The 16,237-nt window shown below is 54.9% G+C and overlaps 1 protein-coding gene across 1 annotated transcript; it reads left to right on the plus strand.

Annotated features, from left to right (window-relative positions):
• The first annotated feature begins 741 nt into the window (after positions 1–741).
• Positions 742–13,106, plus strand: WFDC5 (WAP four-disulfide core domain 5). Its single transcript, XM_075527726.1, has 4 exons — positions 742–826; positions 4,539–4,679; positions 4,759–4,900; positions 12,962–13,106. Exons 1-4 carry the CDS (start codon positions 742–744, stop codon positions 13,104–13,106), a joined length of 513 nt encoding a protein of 170 aa, XP_075383841.1.
• The last annotated feature ends 3,131 nt before the right edge of the window (positions 13,107–16,237 follow it).

The raw sequence follows: 16,237 nt of genomic DNA on the forward strand, positions 1-16,237 counted from the left end.
AACAAGCACCGCAAATGTGAACTAGAACGTGGGGTCCCCGGCTGAGATGCCATTGTGCATTCAGTATCATACAGGGTCAACGTCGGGGGCTCAGAGGGCGCCTACATCTATGACCAGAGATGTCAACCACATCAAAACCCATGCCCTCCACAGACCAGACAGCTTTGGCAGCCCCAGGCAGGAGGAAGTCAGGGGTCACAGGTGGTGGGCTCGACAAAACTCTCCACCCACAGGGACCAATTCGGGAGGTCAGGGCTAGCCCAGGCAGACCTCCTCTTGCAGCACGCCTCCCTCCCCAGCATCTGCAAATCCCCACTCCTTCCAAAGCTACCTTCCATCTCCTGCAAGAGAAGCTGCCAAGGCTTCAAGCCCCTGAAAAAGGGTTTTTGGTTATTTTTTTAAACCATCCAACCATCCTTGTCCTTTATACAAAGGGGGCAAACTGAAGCCCGAGGAGACACATGTTTGGCCAATATCACAGTGCAAAGCAAAGATACCGGCAGGACTGGATCCTGGTCCTTCAGAACCCAAGGCAGCCCCACCCTGCCACCAATTCCTTGCACCCCTACCGATGACACCCTTGGGCAGAGGGGTGGAGCCAGGATGAGGCTAACACGTGCCACTCTGTCCACCCCCTCTCCTTCCTCCCCTGACTCAGCTGCAGTAGCCTCCCCGGGACTTCTGGTGTTAATTTGAGGGCCTGTGGGCCCTGACCTCACTGGGGGTGCCCATCGCAGAAACATGAGGACCGGGAGCCTCTTCCTCCTGGTGGCCCTCCTGGCTTTGGGGAGCCAGCTGCCTGCTGCCTCAGGCCGAAAGAAGGGCGGTGAGTGAGGATAAGGTGGTTGGGTGGTCTTCCAGGGGGTGGGGACGTTTTCAGCCCTGGGTCAGAAGTCGGCAGGCAAGAATATGGGGCTGAAAATGAAAGAAACAAATAGGAAGAATCTAGGGACAGACTCTGAAGCCCCTTCTCAGACTCTGATTCCTCTGCTCCAGGGGCCTGGAAGGGGGGGGGGGGGGCAGAGAGAGCTGCCGTGATCTCACTTGTGTGCCCTAGCTTGGGTTGTGTGTGCCTGTGTGCCCGGCAGCCGCCTGGGTCTTTGGTATCTGGACAGGTCTTTCTGCCTCTGTCTCAGAGCTTGTCTGTGCCTGCCTGTCGTGTGTGTGTATGTGTGTGTGTGTGTGTGTGTGTGTGTATACAAACGGGTGCATTTCTCTGTGCACATGTCTTTGTACCTGCAGGTCTGTGCTGCCAAGCTGTGTCATGTGGCCGTCCATGTGTGTACATGTCGGCCTCTCGGAGTAGGGGGTGGCTGTGTATGTGTGCTGCTTTGTGGTGTAGCCATGGCCGAGTGACAGCCCGTTCGGGGACAATGGGTTTTCCCAGCCTCTCCCCACCCTGCAGGGCGCCTCTCCCCACCCTGCAGGGCAGTCGGTAGAAGGGGCTGGAGAGGTGAGTGGATGTGTACATTCTGGGGTCTAGTGAGAGCGGGCTCAAATACAAGAGACAGTCCTCCCACCCCTTGTCTACTCCCAGCCCCGAAAGTCTGGGCTGGCTGTTGGCAGGCAAGTCAGGCAAAGGCACCCAAGTGGTGACACAGATGCCTGCCTCCCCATGTGGGTGAGGCTTCTGCCTCCATGCCTTCAGGGGCTGGAACACTCTGACCTATATTCACATACAGCCTTGGCTCTGCCTTCGGTGATGGCGACAGTGAAGTGGCTATTGCCCCCCACCCCCCAACCCCGGCCCCAACTAGGAGAGAGCAATTCCTGCATCTTCTCTTCCTCCCTAGTCAAAGTGTTCTTTGCAAGAGGGGTCTCTCTCTGCAGCAGGTGCACCTGGGGGAGGAGGGAGGAGGGCGCCCAGCTGTGGAGCTGAAGGAGGGAAGCAGGAAGTAGCCACCCAACTCCAGGGCCAGGTGTGGTCCCTGCGCGGTCAACACTCCCCCGCGAAGTGAGTCCCAGCCTAGAGGAGGAAGGAGGAGCATGGAAACAAGGACTTGCCGGGGGGTCAAGGACATCCGGAACCAGTGTCAAGGTGGCACCTGAGGGCAGGCCTGTGACATCAGCAAGACTCGCCTCCCAACTCACTCCTAAAACGGGGTTCAATGACTCCCTTGCGTGTAAATAGTGCCTTGAGTCGTTCCAAAGAGCCCTAGTTGCTTCATAGGTACTTCGTGGGGCTGCTACCCGCAGTTCGAAACTACCAGCTGCTCCTCGAGAGAAAGATGAGGCTTTCTACTCTGATGATGACAAGGAGGAGGCCTTGCACCATAAACTGCTCTTCCTCCAGCCTCCCAAACCAAACCCACTGCCATCGAGTGGACGTGGGCCCATAGAGGACAGGGTAGAAGGGCCCCTGGAGTGTCTGAGAAGGTCACTCTCTGTGGGGATGGAAAGCCTCGTCATTCTCCTGAGGGGCAAGTGATTTGAACTGCTGACCTTGCGGTTAGCAGCCCCACACATAACCACTGCAACCCTGGACGGCTTCCTTTTTCCAGCAGCCGGCAGCAATTCAACTCTAGCCAACCCCCTCCTGCAACTGGAGTTGAGCACACACTGTGTGAGCAAGGCCCCTACTGCGTGTGTGGTGGGGCGGCAGGGATTGGAGGCGGGAAGGTAGGACCCAGGGCTGGTTCTGGCTGTGTGCCCCCCACCCCCAGCCTTTCTCAGCTGATTTGAAGCTCTTCCCTTCTGCTGGAGACCAGAGCAGGGGTGGGGGAGGCAGAGGGAGCGCTGCCCTGCGAGACCAGGCATCTCAGTTGTAGCCCAGGCCTCAGAAAGGAGGGAAATGCCCATTTCCAGGGTTTGGTGTGAAACCCAGCTATGACCCCAACCCCTGGGGCAGATCATCAGAGAGAGGCTTCAAAGACAAGAGTTACCACCCAATCCGCGAAACAAAGCTTCTTGCCACACAGTCCTCCTGAGGCTGACAATCACCAGGGCCACACAGACGAGGTTGGAGGTCCCTTCTCGGCCCTTCCTTTCCAATAGTTACAGTCCCCTGAGAAGGGGCACCAGGTGCTGTGATAGTGATCGTCTGCTTACCCAGTCTTGGCCAAGAGGCGGGGTGTCCACAAGCAACCCAGAGCGACAGGTGCTGAAGGACCTGGGGGACCTGGGGCAGGATGCGGGCTGACCTAGCTAATCTGAGGTGGGCTGAGCGGGTGAGTGGAGTGTCAGACAGCATGGCAGGACAAGGTAGACCACAAGCCAGGACCCTGCAGAAGGGAAGTGGCCTATGGGGGTTAGGAGCCACCAAGCAGAACGAACTCCTGAGAGATGGCACTCCCTCTGCCACCCGAGTCGAGTTCTGGGCAGCACGTGTCCACAGGCAGAAAGCTGAGCCTTGGACACTTGCTGAAGGACAGGCCAGAGACTGTGCGGTGCCATCCAGTGGGCTCCGTCCGACTCATTGCAAACATCTGTACCACAAAATGAAACACTGCCTGGTCCTTTGACATCCTCCCAGTCCCCATTGTTGCAGCCACTGGGGCCTTCACACTGCCCCTCTGTAGGGGAGGACCAGCCCCCCCCCACTAATCACGGGTTTGATAGGCACAATTGTATGATTGAAATATATATATATCATAATAAAGTCATAGAGAGCATGAGGGATAAAAGAGAGATGGAAATAATGGAGTCAGACACATTTCATGGAAGCATGTACACCTCAGCCCTACTTGGTGGTCCACGTGGAGAGGGGGGAGGGGAAGGAGGACAAGGGGAAAGGGAACAGGGGAGCGAGGATGGGGACAGGAGAGGGGGAAGCAACAACGAGAGGCCAAGAGGGGAGCCCAAAGGAGCTCTTCATTGCTAACCCAGGCCTATATACCTTTGGGGGTGTGCAAGCCCTGTAATTACAGGCAAAGACACACATCACAGGAAGGGGCTGCCCCACAGGTAATTCAGCAATGAGTGGGGGACAATCTAGGGATACACACGCAATAGGAAGTGGAGGGATTGGGGGCACACATGGGACAAGAAGGGCAGATCCTAGATTCAGGGTGGCAGCCTAACTTCGGATGTCACTGAGCAGGTTTGACCTGCTCTCTGGAACTCCATAGAAACCATTATCAGTAGGGTGTAAACCCACCCACAGGGACCAAGCTAATGGTCAAAAGCCTTTAAGGAGAAGTGGCCCATTGTCCTTAACAGCAGGGAGTGGGCCTACCTGTGGGACCAGACAGTAGTCTGGCAACTGACTGCCTTCTGGGAAGTAACTTTGACAATTCTTTAAGTTAGCTGCAAGAGTGTCCTGAGTCATATATTTGGGGGAGATGACTTGGGAGAAATCTTTGTTTCCCACAGCCCTCTGCTTTACCCAGCATGCTGTCCTTCTCCAGGGACTGGGCTCTACTGACAGCGTCCCAAGCATGTGAGACCAAGTCTCGCCATCCTTGTCTCTCAGGAGCATTCAGGCTGCACTTCTTGCAGAAAAGATTGGGGTGGGGCATTTGGAGGCGATCTCCCAGGCCACAGCCATGGAAGGCACCCTGAGGTGCCGCTTGGCTGCAAGGTTTGGCGCTTTCTTATAGAGAAATCGGGAGGCTGCCCACCAGACGACGGGCCCTGCCTCCTCTCTGTGCCCGACCAGTGCGTGGATGACAGCCAGTGTCCCGCCCGCAGGAAGTGCTGCTATCGCGCTTGCTTCCGCCAGTGCCTCCACAGGGTCTCAGGTAAGTGCCCCTCCCCCTTGCTGCCCACTGCTCAGGGCTGGCAGGTGTCGCCAGGTCTCACCAGACCCTTGTGTTGCAGTGAAGCAGGGCAGCTGTCCCCAGAACCGCCTGCAGTGCCTGAGCCCCACACAGCACCTGTGTCATACGGACTCTGACTGCTCGGGCTCAAAGCGGTGCTGCCCTGGGGCTTGCGGCCGGGACTGCAGAGACCCCAGCCCAAGGTAAAGCCCTTGTGCGCCCAGAGCAGCTCCTTCTCTGTGCCCCCCTGTGCAAATCCACCAGGAAACCTCCCCAGAAGCTGGGTCAGCCCACATCCAGGAGAAGGGAGGTGGGCTGGCATGGGAGTCTTGCTGGGATGACGAGGGGCTGGGTGGCTTGCTTTCCTGACTGCCCTTGCTGGTGACCTTCAGCAACGCCTAGCCTGCTCTCGGCCGCACTTTGAAGAAGGCTGTGGGGAGAGTAAGCCCAAACTCAGAGCCCTTCCTTGGGAGGTGTTAAGCCCCCCATTCTGTCTTTCCTCAGACTAATTCAGATTTCAGATCCAGGGTTCTGACCCCCAAGGTGGGCTTCTCAGGAGAAACAGATGAAAGTGGGGGAGCTGGGTCATGGCTCCCTTGACTCACCAGACAGCACCATGTCTGCCGGCAGAAGCTCCAACCTTCTGGTCCAACACGGACTTGGTGTCACCTCCCCTGCATCCTGCCACCCCCACATTCCTCCTGCAGAGCTCCTCCAGTCCCTGCTCACCAAGGGCCCCCTCTCTGCCCACTGCCGAGACACCCGGAGCGCGCAGCCCCTCCTAAACGCTTGCTCGGAGACTGCTCTTCCCTTGCACGTGCTGTTCCTTCCACCTGACCCGCCTGGCCCCTCCAAGTCCCCTCTGTGGAGCCCTGTCACCTCCTGCAGACAGCCCACCGCCTGGGATGTATGCGTATTGTAGCCTCAGTCGACTCACCCATCCTTCTGCCTTGTCCGCCGGGCTGGCAGGACGCCACGCCATAGTTCCTGCGCTGCCTCAATGCTTCTTGACCTGATGTGTTTCTTTCCATGAGATCACTGTTTTGTATACAAATAAATGTATTGTGTCACCAGCAAGCATCGGAGAGGAAGGGCGCTTATGGTACATAGACTATCACCGTCCTACACCTGCATGCATAAGATGCCAACAATGTCCTGCCATCAAGTTGATGCTGACTCGTGGCGACCCTACAGCACAGGTTAGACCCGGCCCTGTGCATTCGGAGACTGTAATTCTCTATGGGAGTAGAAAGTCCTGTCTTTCTCCCTCGGAGCAGCTGGTGGTTTCAAAGTGCTGACCCCACAGTTAGCAGGCCTACACAACCACCAGGCCTCCCCCTAAGTGCCTGGAAACCGTTAAATCTCATTAAAGCCAATCCTGTCCGATGGTACTACGTTAAATCATGTGACTCAGGTCTAGCTAGGATGGCACCTGCCAAGACTGTCAGCTCTCTTGTTGCCTGGGATTTGGAAGCCAGCTGCTGGGGCGAGGATGCTGACTCGCCGCGGCACCCCAAGTGTGTGTGTCTGAGAACTGTGTTCCAGGGAGGTTCCAAAGCCCGACTTCCACATAGATCACCAGCCTTCCTTCCAAAGTGCCTCTGGCCAGACCTGAACCTCAAACCTTCCAGGTCGCAGCGGCCGGAGCTGACTCTCTTGACCACCCAGGGACTCCACGAAATCAACCCTGGAGAGGGTTACCGTGGAGTTAAAGACCTGGATCCCTAATCTGAAACTCTCCCTGGAAAAGCAAACTCAGTGCCATCGAGTCGATTCTGACTCACAGTGACTCGTAGGGCAGGGCAGAACTGCCCCTGTGGGTTTACGGGAGCAGAAAGCCACCTCTTTCTCCTCCTGGTGGTTTCAAACTGCTGGCCTTGCAGTTAGCAGCCCAATGGGTAACCATGCGGGCACCAGGACTCCCGTCCCCAGTGCACTGAAAGCCTGAAGAGACATTGGGGTGTCCCTCCGAGGGTCAGGACTGTGGAATGCTGGACCTAGATGCACCCACACACCACTTCTTATGCGCCCCCACCCCAAACACCCACACCCACACACACCCACACACACACACACACACACACACACACACACACACGGAGACTTGGTGCTTGAGCTGCTGTGCCCTCTGCCTCCGTTCTCCCCGCCCCTGGGGGGCAGGCAGTGGGGCGAGTGGTGTGTGCGTGCATCCCTGGCCCAGTGACTTGGGCCTGGGCCCGGGCCTTGCTCAGCTAATGGTGTGTGGGTAGAACTGAGCGTGTGCCAGTTTCAAGGTGAGGCTCCTGCCTTTGGAGTGTCCACGCCCCCTCCACCCCACCCCCCATGAGAAAAGCATTCCCAGAGTGCCACGGGCCTGTGGCTGGGCGGTCCCTGCCACCCCTCCAGCTCAGCAGAGAGCCCCGCGCAGGGCTGCCCACGGCTCGGGGGAAGTGGAATGGAAAGATCGTGGGCATTTTCCATGAACCTTCTGAAGCCCTCTCATACATGTTTGTGGGAGGGGAAGCATGATGTGGGGGCTCTTTTTTGTTGTTGTTTTTTCCTGAGATGTATTTTTTGGTTTGTTTGTTTGAGATGAACTTGTCAGTAAGACTCCATTGCAGTGCTATGCTTCCTTTTTGTTGTTGTTGTTGATTTCATCTCTGAGATGGGCTGTGTAAATATAAAATATACACAGTATGTTTCTTTAAAAACAAAACAAAATCTCTCCAGATTCCATATCCCTCAAACCTACACAGGGGTGCGGAGGGGCTGAAAGAGGAGGGTGGAGGCGTCCTTTGTTACACAGGATTATGGTAATAAGAGTTTACCTGCTTCGCACAATGAAGTGAGCCATGTGAGCTGAGTGGCTGCGCCCCCACGTGCCACCTAGCTCTCCCACAGTCCTGAGAGAGAGGCGCTCGCCAGTGCCCTCTGGTGATGAAGAGGTCAAGGCTGGGGGAGGAGTGGTTCACAGGTGAGCAGCAGGGCAGCCAGGACTCAACCACATCACACGCCTTCGCTGCTGACCTTGTGTGGATTCAGGTGCATAAAGACCTGATGGACCACTTTCCTCCTTAGACAGTAACACACCTCAGGAAATGGTTGTCTATAGAAGTTCCGCTTCCCTGGGGCTCCTGGACTTGGGAGGCTCATTTCCTAGCCGGTTGCTGGACAGAGGTGGCCCACGTTTCCCTCTTTTCATCTTGCTTCATCCGTCACCCAGCAGTCACAACCTAATCGTGGAAAGGACACCCCACCATGATGTGCTATCCAGCAGAAGTGAGTCAGGGAGCCCCGTTCACCCTCAAAGACCAGCAGGGATCACACGAAAAAGGCCTCGTGGAAGCTGCCCGCCACACCCAGGTCACCTTCATCCCCAAATGCTGTGCCTTCAGCAACAATGGGTCCAAGCGGCCATTTGGAGGCAGGGACTGAGGCACATGAAGGGTAGGACACCCCCACCCCCAAGAACTCCCATCCCGGTTCCTCCCACTCAAAACTCAGTTTACCTCCCACACCACGATCTTGGGCAGAAAATAGATCACAGCTCCATGAGAAGCAGGTCTGTCTTTGCTCTTTGGGGGAACCACCCCTCCAGCTCTAGGAAGAACCCCCGAGTTCTGGGGTTAGTGCAGGCTGCCTCAGTTTCCCTGTTAGGGAATGAAGGAGCTAGGTGAAATTCGTACGTAGTGCCTTCCTCCTCTCACGCCTGGCTTCGAGGGAGAAGCTGGGACGGCACAGTCTGTCGCTGGGCTGGCTGCTCAGGGGGAGAATCACCCGTCGCATGCGTCTTCCAGGGACCTGAAATATGGACAGTCCAACGCGAGATGTGTTGTACATGGGTGCACGATCAGAATTCTGGGGTGACTCCCATGACCAGGGACCTGGGTGATCCCTCCCCATCCACATGTGGGCAGACCCATGAATGCATCTTATTTGGCTAAAGTGAGATGGCCCTGGGTGGGCCTGACCTCATCAGGAGAGCCCTTCAAAAGCTGAGCTTTCTCTGGCTGGTCGCAGAAGAGCAGGTCAGCAACTCCAGCCATCTGGAAGGCAGGAGACACCACGTGATCAATGGCCTATGAGGGGCGCATGGTGGATCTGAGTGAAGCCCAGAGAGCAGCTGGAGGAAAGCAGGGGTCTCAGTGTGACATCTGCAAAGGTGTGAATCCCATCGACAACCTGGACGCTTAGGGAAACCCCTCCAAACTCACTGCCATAGAGTTGATGTTGACTCATAGTGACCCCAGAGGACACGGTAGAACTGTCCTATGAGATTTTAGATTGTCACTCTTTATGGGAGTGGAAAGCCTCTTCTGTCTCCTCAGAAGTGGCAGGTGGTTTTGAACTGCTGACATTGTGGATCACAGTCCAACCCATAACCACTATGCCTCCAGACCTGCAAACTTAGAAGAGAATCCCAAGCTTCCACTGAGAAGCCTGGCCCTGGCCAATGCCTTGCTCCAGCCCAGAAGTCTGAGCAGAGACTCTGAGCAAAGGACCCAGCCATCCAGGTCCAGACTCCTGACCTACAGAAAGCAGGGCATTACATTGGCACTGTTTTCAGTCACTAAGTTCGTGGTAATTTGTTATACGGCAACAAAAAGACCTGAATATACCAGAGTTCAAAGACAGCACAAAAGTGCAAAATAGCTTGTTAGGAAAGAATTTATTGATTCATGTGAAAATGATAATATTCGGATAAATGAAAGATATCACTGAAGTTGGCTTCATCATCAGAAACGTTTTCATTGCATCTGTGAAGGCTCGCTTGATATTTCTACTGGACAGTGCTGGCCTGGAGGACCAGGGAGTCACTTTTACACTCAAGCAAGTCTCTTCGACTCTCAAAAACCTTTCCTTTCTGTACCTAGGTGACTGTAGTAGTTACATAGTCTGGTGTTAATTTGAGGATTAAGAGTGTAGGGGTGGAGTCTAGCCTGTCAATCAGGATATATATAGCCTATGAGGCCTCTGTGTGGGCACGACCTTTTCTTGAGGATTCTGGGAGCTCCTGTATTTCCTCCTTGGAGGCTGGAGACAATCTCTCTCAGCTCACTCCCTGCAAGACATCCCTGAAGAGAAGTCACATGAACCTACCCTGATGCATCTTTGGGAGCTGGAGAAGCCACATGGAGACCCCTGCCCGCACTGAGATGCTTACAATGCCACTGGATCCACAAGACTTCCCACCCACTGGCTTGTGATCTTCCTGCATTTGGCATCATTGCATGCGTTTCATGAGTCCGAAGAGGACTTTATAGATTGGTATCAAACATATGGGCTCATATTGGACTTAGGGACTTGGACTGGGTTGGATGTTTTCTAAATATTGAATTGCTCTTGGATATAAAACTCTTTTCCATGCACATATGAGTGTCTCTATGAATTTGTTTCTCTAGTCTACCCGGACTAACACAGTGACACTGTACCTATTCCATTTGTGCAGTATTGGGCTGCTAACCCAAAGGTGGAGGGTTCAAACCCACCAGTCGCTTTGCAGGAGAACAATGAGGCAGTCTGCTTCTATAAAGATTTACAACCTGTGGAACAGTCCTGCTCTGTCCCTTAGGGTTGCTATGGGTTGCAATTGAATAGACAGCAGTGGGGCTGTGTTTGGGCGGCACAGTGGTGAAGCACTCGGCTTGTAATTAAAAGGTGTGAGGTTCACTTCCTCCTGGGCTCAGTGGGAGAAAGGCCCTTGCAATGTGCTCCAGTAAGGAAACCCTATGGGGGAGGTCTTCTGCTGCCACATGGGTCATTCTGAGCAAAACTTGACTCCACTGCACCAGACAACATGCCAACCCCACTTACAGCTTCAATGAGATGAAGCCTATGGGGTACTCGGCCCACGGGGTGAGACCCAACCCTGCTCAAGTCCATTCCGACTCACAGTGGTCTACTCCTAAGCTATCGATCTTTGCAAGAGTAGACGGCCTCATCTTTCTTCCAACGAGTGACTGGTAGATTTGAAATGCCCACCTTGCCATGAGCCATCCAAAGTCTATCCGGCAGTGCCACCAGGACTTGTTGGCCCCAGGCAGGTCCTCGATGTTGATTGTTATCATGATTAGTTGTCAAATAAAAACAAATCTGTGCAGAAGGGACCAGTTATCAGACATCAAAGAACTAAAAAATCATATCAATGAGTTCCCACCTCCCTGATACGATCAATGAAGACAAATGTGTGCATAAGCAAATGTGGTGAAGAAAGCTGATGGTGCCCAGCTATCAAAAGATAAAGTCTGGGTCTTACAGGCTTGAAGATAAACAAGTGGCCATCTAGCTCAGAAGCAACAAAGCCCACATGGAAGAAACACACCAGCCTGTGTGACCACAAGCTGTCGAAGGGATCGGGTATCAAGCATTAAGGAACAAAAATCATATCATTGAAAATGTGGGTGAGTGCAGAGTGGAGACTCAAAGCCCAATGGTAGCTAACCGGACACCCCCTTACTGAAGGGTTGTGGGGAGGAGATAAACCAGGCAGGGTGCAGGGTAGCAACGATGAAACATATAACTTTCCTCTAGTTCTTAAATACTTCCTCCCCCAACTATCATGATCCCAATTCTACCTTACAAATCTGGCTAGACCAGAGGATGTACATAGGCACAGATAGCAACTGGAAACACAGGGAATCCAGGACAGATGACTCCTCCAGGACCAGTGGTGGGAGTGGCGATGCCTGGAGGGTGGAGAGAATGTGGGGTAAAAGGGGGAACTGATGACAAGAATCTACGTATAGCCTCCTCCCTGGGGGAGGGACAGCAGAGAAGAAGGCGGGGGGAGACGTCAGACAGTGTAATATATGACAAAATAATAATGATTTATGAATGATGAAGGGTTCATGAGGTAGGGGGGAATGGGGAGGGAGGGGGAAAATGAGCAGCAGATATTAAGGGCTCAAGTAGAAGGCAAATGTTTGGAGAATGATGATGGCAACAAATGTACATATGTTCTTGACACAATGGATGGATTGATGGATTGTGATAAGAATTGTACGAGCCCCTAATAAAACGATTAAAAAATAAGTGAAGAAAATACATAACTCAAAACAAACCCAGAGTTAACGCAAGGCTTCAGCACAGAAGGCTGTCGGTTGCAGCAGGAGAATGCACCCAGCTCAGAAACTGAGTTTCAAAATCACACAGAAACGGACTTTGCTTTCCCAATAGGGTAGGAAGGGGCAAGTGGAATCTCCTACGGGGAAGCTGGACAAGCGAGGGGAGATGACTCGTGGGGTCTTGCTGGGGGCAGCTGGCTTCCAGGAGAAACTGCGAAACCGTCCTACTCTTTGAGAGCTAGCCCAGCTTGAGGCAAGTAGAGCTCAGGGCGTGTAGGAAGAAGCCCTATCAGGTGTGACAAAGATAAAGCCCAGGATAAGCAATGGGCACTGCTGGGCCAGAGCAGTAACAGCCTTTGTGAAGCAGTAATACTTCCTTGTACAGAGCCCCCACCACCACCCCCGACACACACACACACACACACACACACACACACACACACACGATCCTCAACCAAGCACACAAGGGCGTTCCATCCCTGCTTGCTGATTACACTTTTACCAAGGTTCTTCCTTCATCCTCACAGACCACCTGGAAGGTGGGAATTAGGACCCAACCAGCGGATGAGGAAACGGAACCTCATCATTTGGGGGAAATACTTCCAGGTCTCTGGCAACAACCTGCTGGGGCCTCTTAGTTTACCCTCTTCTCCCAAAAATACCAGACCCCCAAGCCCCTTGCTAGCCAGTTGGTTCAGATTCACCCCACAGGACAGAGTGGAACTGTCCCCTGGAGTTTCCCAGGCCTGACCCCTCACCCACCCACACAGTGGCTGGTGGGCGCAAACCACTATCTATAGCACCCTAGTGCTTAACCACTCTGGTGCCAGTTCCAACGGAATCCACCTCTCCCACCCCCACCCCGCAGAAGTCTTGAGAGCGTGCAGGCTCCCTCCGGTCCCAGGTGCACAAGTCCTGGCCCGGTGCCCTTGAGCCAGTGACTGGGCCTGACCTGACCGGTGCGGGCTTGTCCCTGAAAAGTTTGTGTCAGGAATCAATGAGGTAATTCATCTGAAGGCGAGTGCCAGCATTTACTAAATGCCCCAGGAAGGAAACAATTCCTCCTGCACCTCTGCCAGCCCTTTCCAGGGGATCCCATCGCTGGCATGACCCCTCCTCTGGGGACCCTGGTCTCCGGCCCCCACCACCTACCCCCCAACCGAGTCAGAAATAGAATCCTCCGCCTCCGGCCGCCGGCTGCCGCCCTCCCTCCCCCCGCAGCGGGCCGGCAGCGATCGATGCGGCCTCAGCCGCGGGGGACAGAGGGAGGCCGGGAAGGAGGGGGCGGCGGGGCCGCCGACAGCAGCACGGCTCGGCGGCCCGGGGGCAGAGGAGCCCGGGGCTCGACCAGCGGCTCCTGGCCTGAGCACCTGGAGGAACCAACACAGCAGGCGCCCAGGAAGGGGCTGCGACAGGTAAGGGGCGCCCATGGGGAGGGGCGTGGTCGCAGAAAGAGAGGAGAGATGGATTGGGGTTCCGAGGACTGCCCCTCCCTTATGCCCTCAAGGAGGAAACCATGATGGGCTGGCGTGTTTGGGGGAGGCCGGAGAGCTCCTTTGTTCATCTGTAAAATGGGTTAAAAGGCCAACCTGGGGGCTGGCGCGCTGAATGTGGAATGTCAGGCACCCATCTGGGCCCAACACATCGGACTCAAAAAAGTGTATAGAAAGAGGCCGGAGTCACCAAGTCTGGTGTCCACGTTCCCCGGTGCCCGGGACAAGCTGGGCGATTCAGACAGTTCAAGTGGTCTTTTGAACTGACCGAATCAGGCTGCCCAAGAACCGTTTGTTGGCGCACCCCAGTGTAGGGAGCGAGAAAATGAGGTTCCCCTGTAGCTAAATGGGTGATGGAACTAGGTGAGGAACCTCGCTGTCCAGCACCCAGTCCAGGTGCAGGAGGTGGGCATGGAGCTAGCTGTACCACACACGCGTTTATTATGCGCCTCTTCTGTGCCAGGGCCTGCTGTGCTGGGAAGCATCGTGCATTAGCGAATCCTCAAACCCTCATTGCATTCTAAACATACCGGGTCCCCAGGTTACAGATCAGGAAACTGAGGGTCAGGTGTTATCCTCAGAAGCTCATGGCATCCATCATAGCATCATACGATATTTACAGAGAGAAGCTGAGAGGGGAATGGGCCTGCTCAAAATCACATAGCTCAGTGGGGGGCTCGCCTCGGCATTTGGACCCAGGCCTGACTAGAGATGTTTACTGAGCTCCCGGCTGTGTGTCAGAGGTCTTGTATATCCACTCCAGAGGGATTTTCCTGAAGGTGCTGCCATTCCCATTCTGTAGGTCGGAGAGCTGAAGCCAGATGGAGAGGAGACTGGTCCAAGGTCACACAAGTTAGCAGAGCCAGAAGCAGAGCCTGGACCCACCTGCCGCCCAGCGCAGGGTAAGTGAAGGGCACCCCTGCGTCTGGCCAGACACAGTCTTCCCACCCACCTCGGGAAGCTGGTGCTCCTGGACCCACAATGGAGGGGGACAATGAAGGGTTGGGGTTGTGGGTGGTGAGTCACTGGCCCTCCACTCCCTCAGAGCCAGGAGCCAGTGGGCAGTGGAAGGAGCTAGTGAAATCCTCAGTCTTCGCTAAAGCAGAGCATATTCCATACTCTACCTTGATTCTCCAGCCACCCTTGGTGATGAGTGTTACTGTGTCCATTGTACAGATTAAGGGCACCACCACCCGGAGGAGCAGGTATCTCCCCAGGACCCCAAGCTGCAGCCCAAACCCATTGCCACCACGCTCTGATGCTGTCCCTACAGGACAGAGAAGAACTGCCCCCACTGGGTTTTCAGGGCTGGACATCTTTACGGAAGCATCTTTTCCAACAGAGCCATTGGGGTGAGAGTGGTGCTGCTTTTGGTTAGCAGCCAGATGCTTAAGCACAGTGTTGCTGGGGCCCCTTTTAAGGTGCAGGAAGCAGGGTGGAAATCCAGCTCTCCCGAGTCCAGAAGACAAGGGAACAGCTTATTAAAGTTGAGGAAAGCTCTTCAGTGCGACATTTCCACCCCAATCCCACGGCTGTTGAGTCAAAACCCACAGGGACCCTCTGGCTCCATAGGACAAGGCAGCTCTACCATAAGGTTTTCAAAAGTGGACATCTTTACGGAAGTGGCCACATCTTTCTTGCGCTGAGCGCGGGTGGGCTTGAACCACGGGCCTTTCCGAAAGCAGCCAATCGTTTAACCGCACACCACCGGGGTTCCTGATACAGACATTAAGTCTTGGAATCTCATTTCAATTTTGTAACCACACTGTAGGTGGCTATTTTGACTCTGACTTGACAGAGGCTCAGAGAGAGGTTCTGTGGCTTGGCCAAGGTCACACGACAGAGCTAAAGTTTAAGGTCATGTCTTGCTGACTCCACATGTTCCCCACAGTCTACGCTGGTGGTTCTGACGCTAGCGCAAGCATCAGAATCACTCTCCGGGCTGCTGGACCCCACGTTCAGAGGCTCTCCTTGAGTCCAGGGTAGGCTGCCAATTTGCATCTCTCCCAAACTCCCAGCTGCTGCTGCTGGTGGTGGTCCAGGGAACACTGGAGACCATTTGACCAACTCCATCTTCCCAACAACCTTGGCTGGGAAGCACTAACTAGTTCTGTGTGGCAGGGGAGTGACCCGAGGGTCAGAGTGCCCGGCATGTCTAAGATCTCCCAGGTGGTTTATCCAGGTTTGTCTGAAAGGACAGAGATGAGCCCCCACCGAGCGCTAAGGAACCCTGGTGATGCAATGATTAAGCACTTGGCTGCTAATGCAAAGGTCTGACCCCACCAGCCCCTCCCTAGGGGGAAGACGTGGCTGCTGCGAGGCGCAGGAATGGACTCAGTGGTACACGCCTTCACTGAGTGTCAGGTCATTTTGTGCACCCAGCGTGGCAGCCTTCAAGGAGGGGCTCGGCGTGCTTTCTACCAAAAACACTAAACCGAGCGCAACTGACATCCAGTCCATGCCGGCTCATTTCGACCGACCCAATAAGACAGGGTAGAATGGCCCCTGTGCGTTTCTGAGACTGTAACTCTTCACAGGCGTAGAAAGGCACACCCCCCCCCCCCCCCCCCGCTTTGTCTAGGAGGAGATGCAAGGAAGGTGATTTGAGCATTAAAACGCAGGCCTGGCTCTGCGTCCACAGGGGGTTTGTATATCCAGCGTTTCACACGGAGCCTCCGCCATCACTGCCGGGGGGGTGTCACGTTGACTTGACTCCCAGCGACCCCATGTGACCAAGTAGAACTACCCGACTCGGCTTTTCCAGGCGGTGGTCTTTACGGGAGCAGGTCATCGGGTCTTCTCCTTAGGAGCCCCTGGGTGGGAGCAACCTGCCAACCTTTCGGTGAGCGGCCGAGCGCTTAATCCTTGTGCCACCAGGGCTGGGGGATGGGGGGCGGGGCGGGCGGGTAGGGTTTTAACTGGAACCTTCCAGAAGAGGTTGGGAGACACCCCCCCCCCCTCGCAGCTCCCCCTTCTCCGTCCACAGGCCGGGCGCTCGGCCACC

This window comes from Tenrec ecaudatus, chromosome 12 (genome assembly GCF_050624435.1).
Source record: "Tenrec ecaudatus isolate mTenEca1 chromosome 12, mTenEca1.hap1, whole genome shotgun sequence".
Classification (NCBI taxonomy): Eukaryota; Metazoa; Chordata; class Mammalia; order Afrosoricida; family Tenrecidae; genus Tenrec; species Tenrec ecaudatus.

What these genes read in the sequence shown, in the direction of transcription:
- WFDC5 (XM_075527726.1), top strand. Translation starts at nt 742, where the DNA reads ATGAGGACCGGGAGCCTCTTCCTCCTGGTGGCCCTCCTGGCTTTGGGG. An exon ending in CTCAGGCCGAAAGAAGGGCG is followed by an intron (nt 827 to 4,538) that starts GTGAGTGAGGAT and finishes GCTTTCTTATAG; the next exon opens with AGAAATCGGGAGGCTGCCCA. An exon ending in GTGCCTCCACAGGGTCTCAG is followed by an intron (nt 4,680 to 4,758) that starts GTAAGTGCCCCT and finishes CTTGTGTTGCAG; the next exon opens with TGAAGCAGGGCAGCTGTCCC.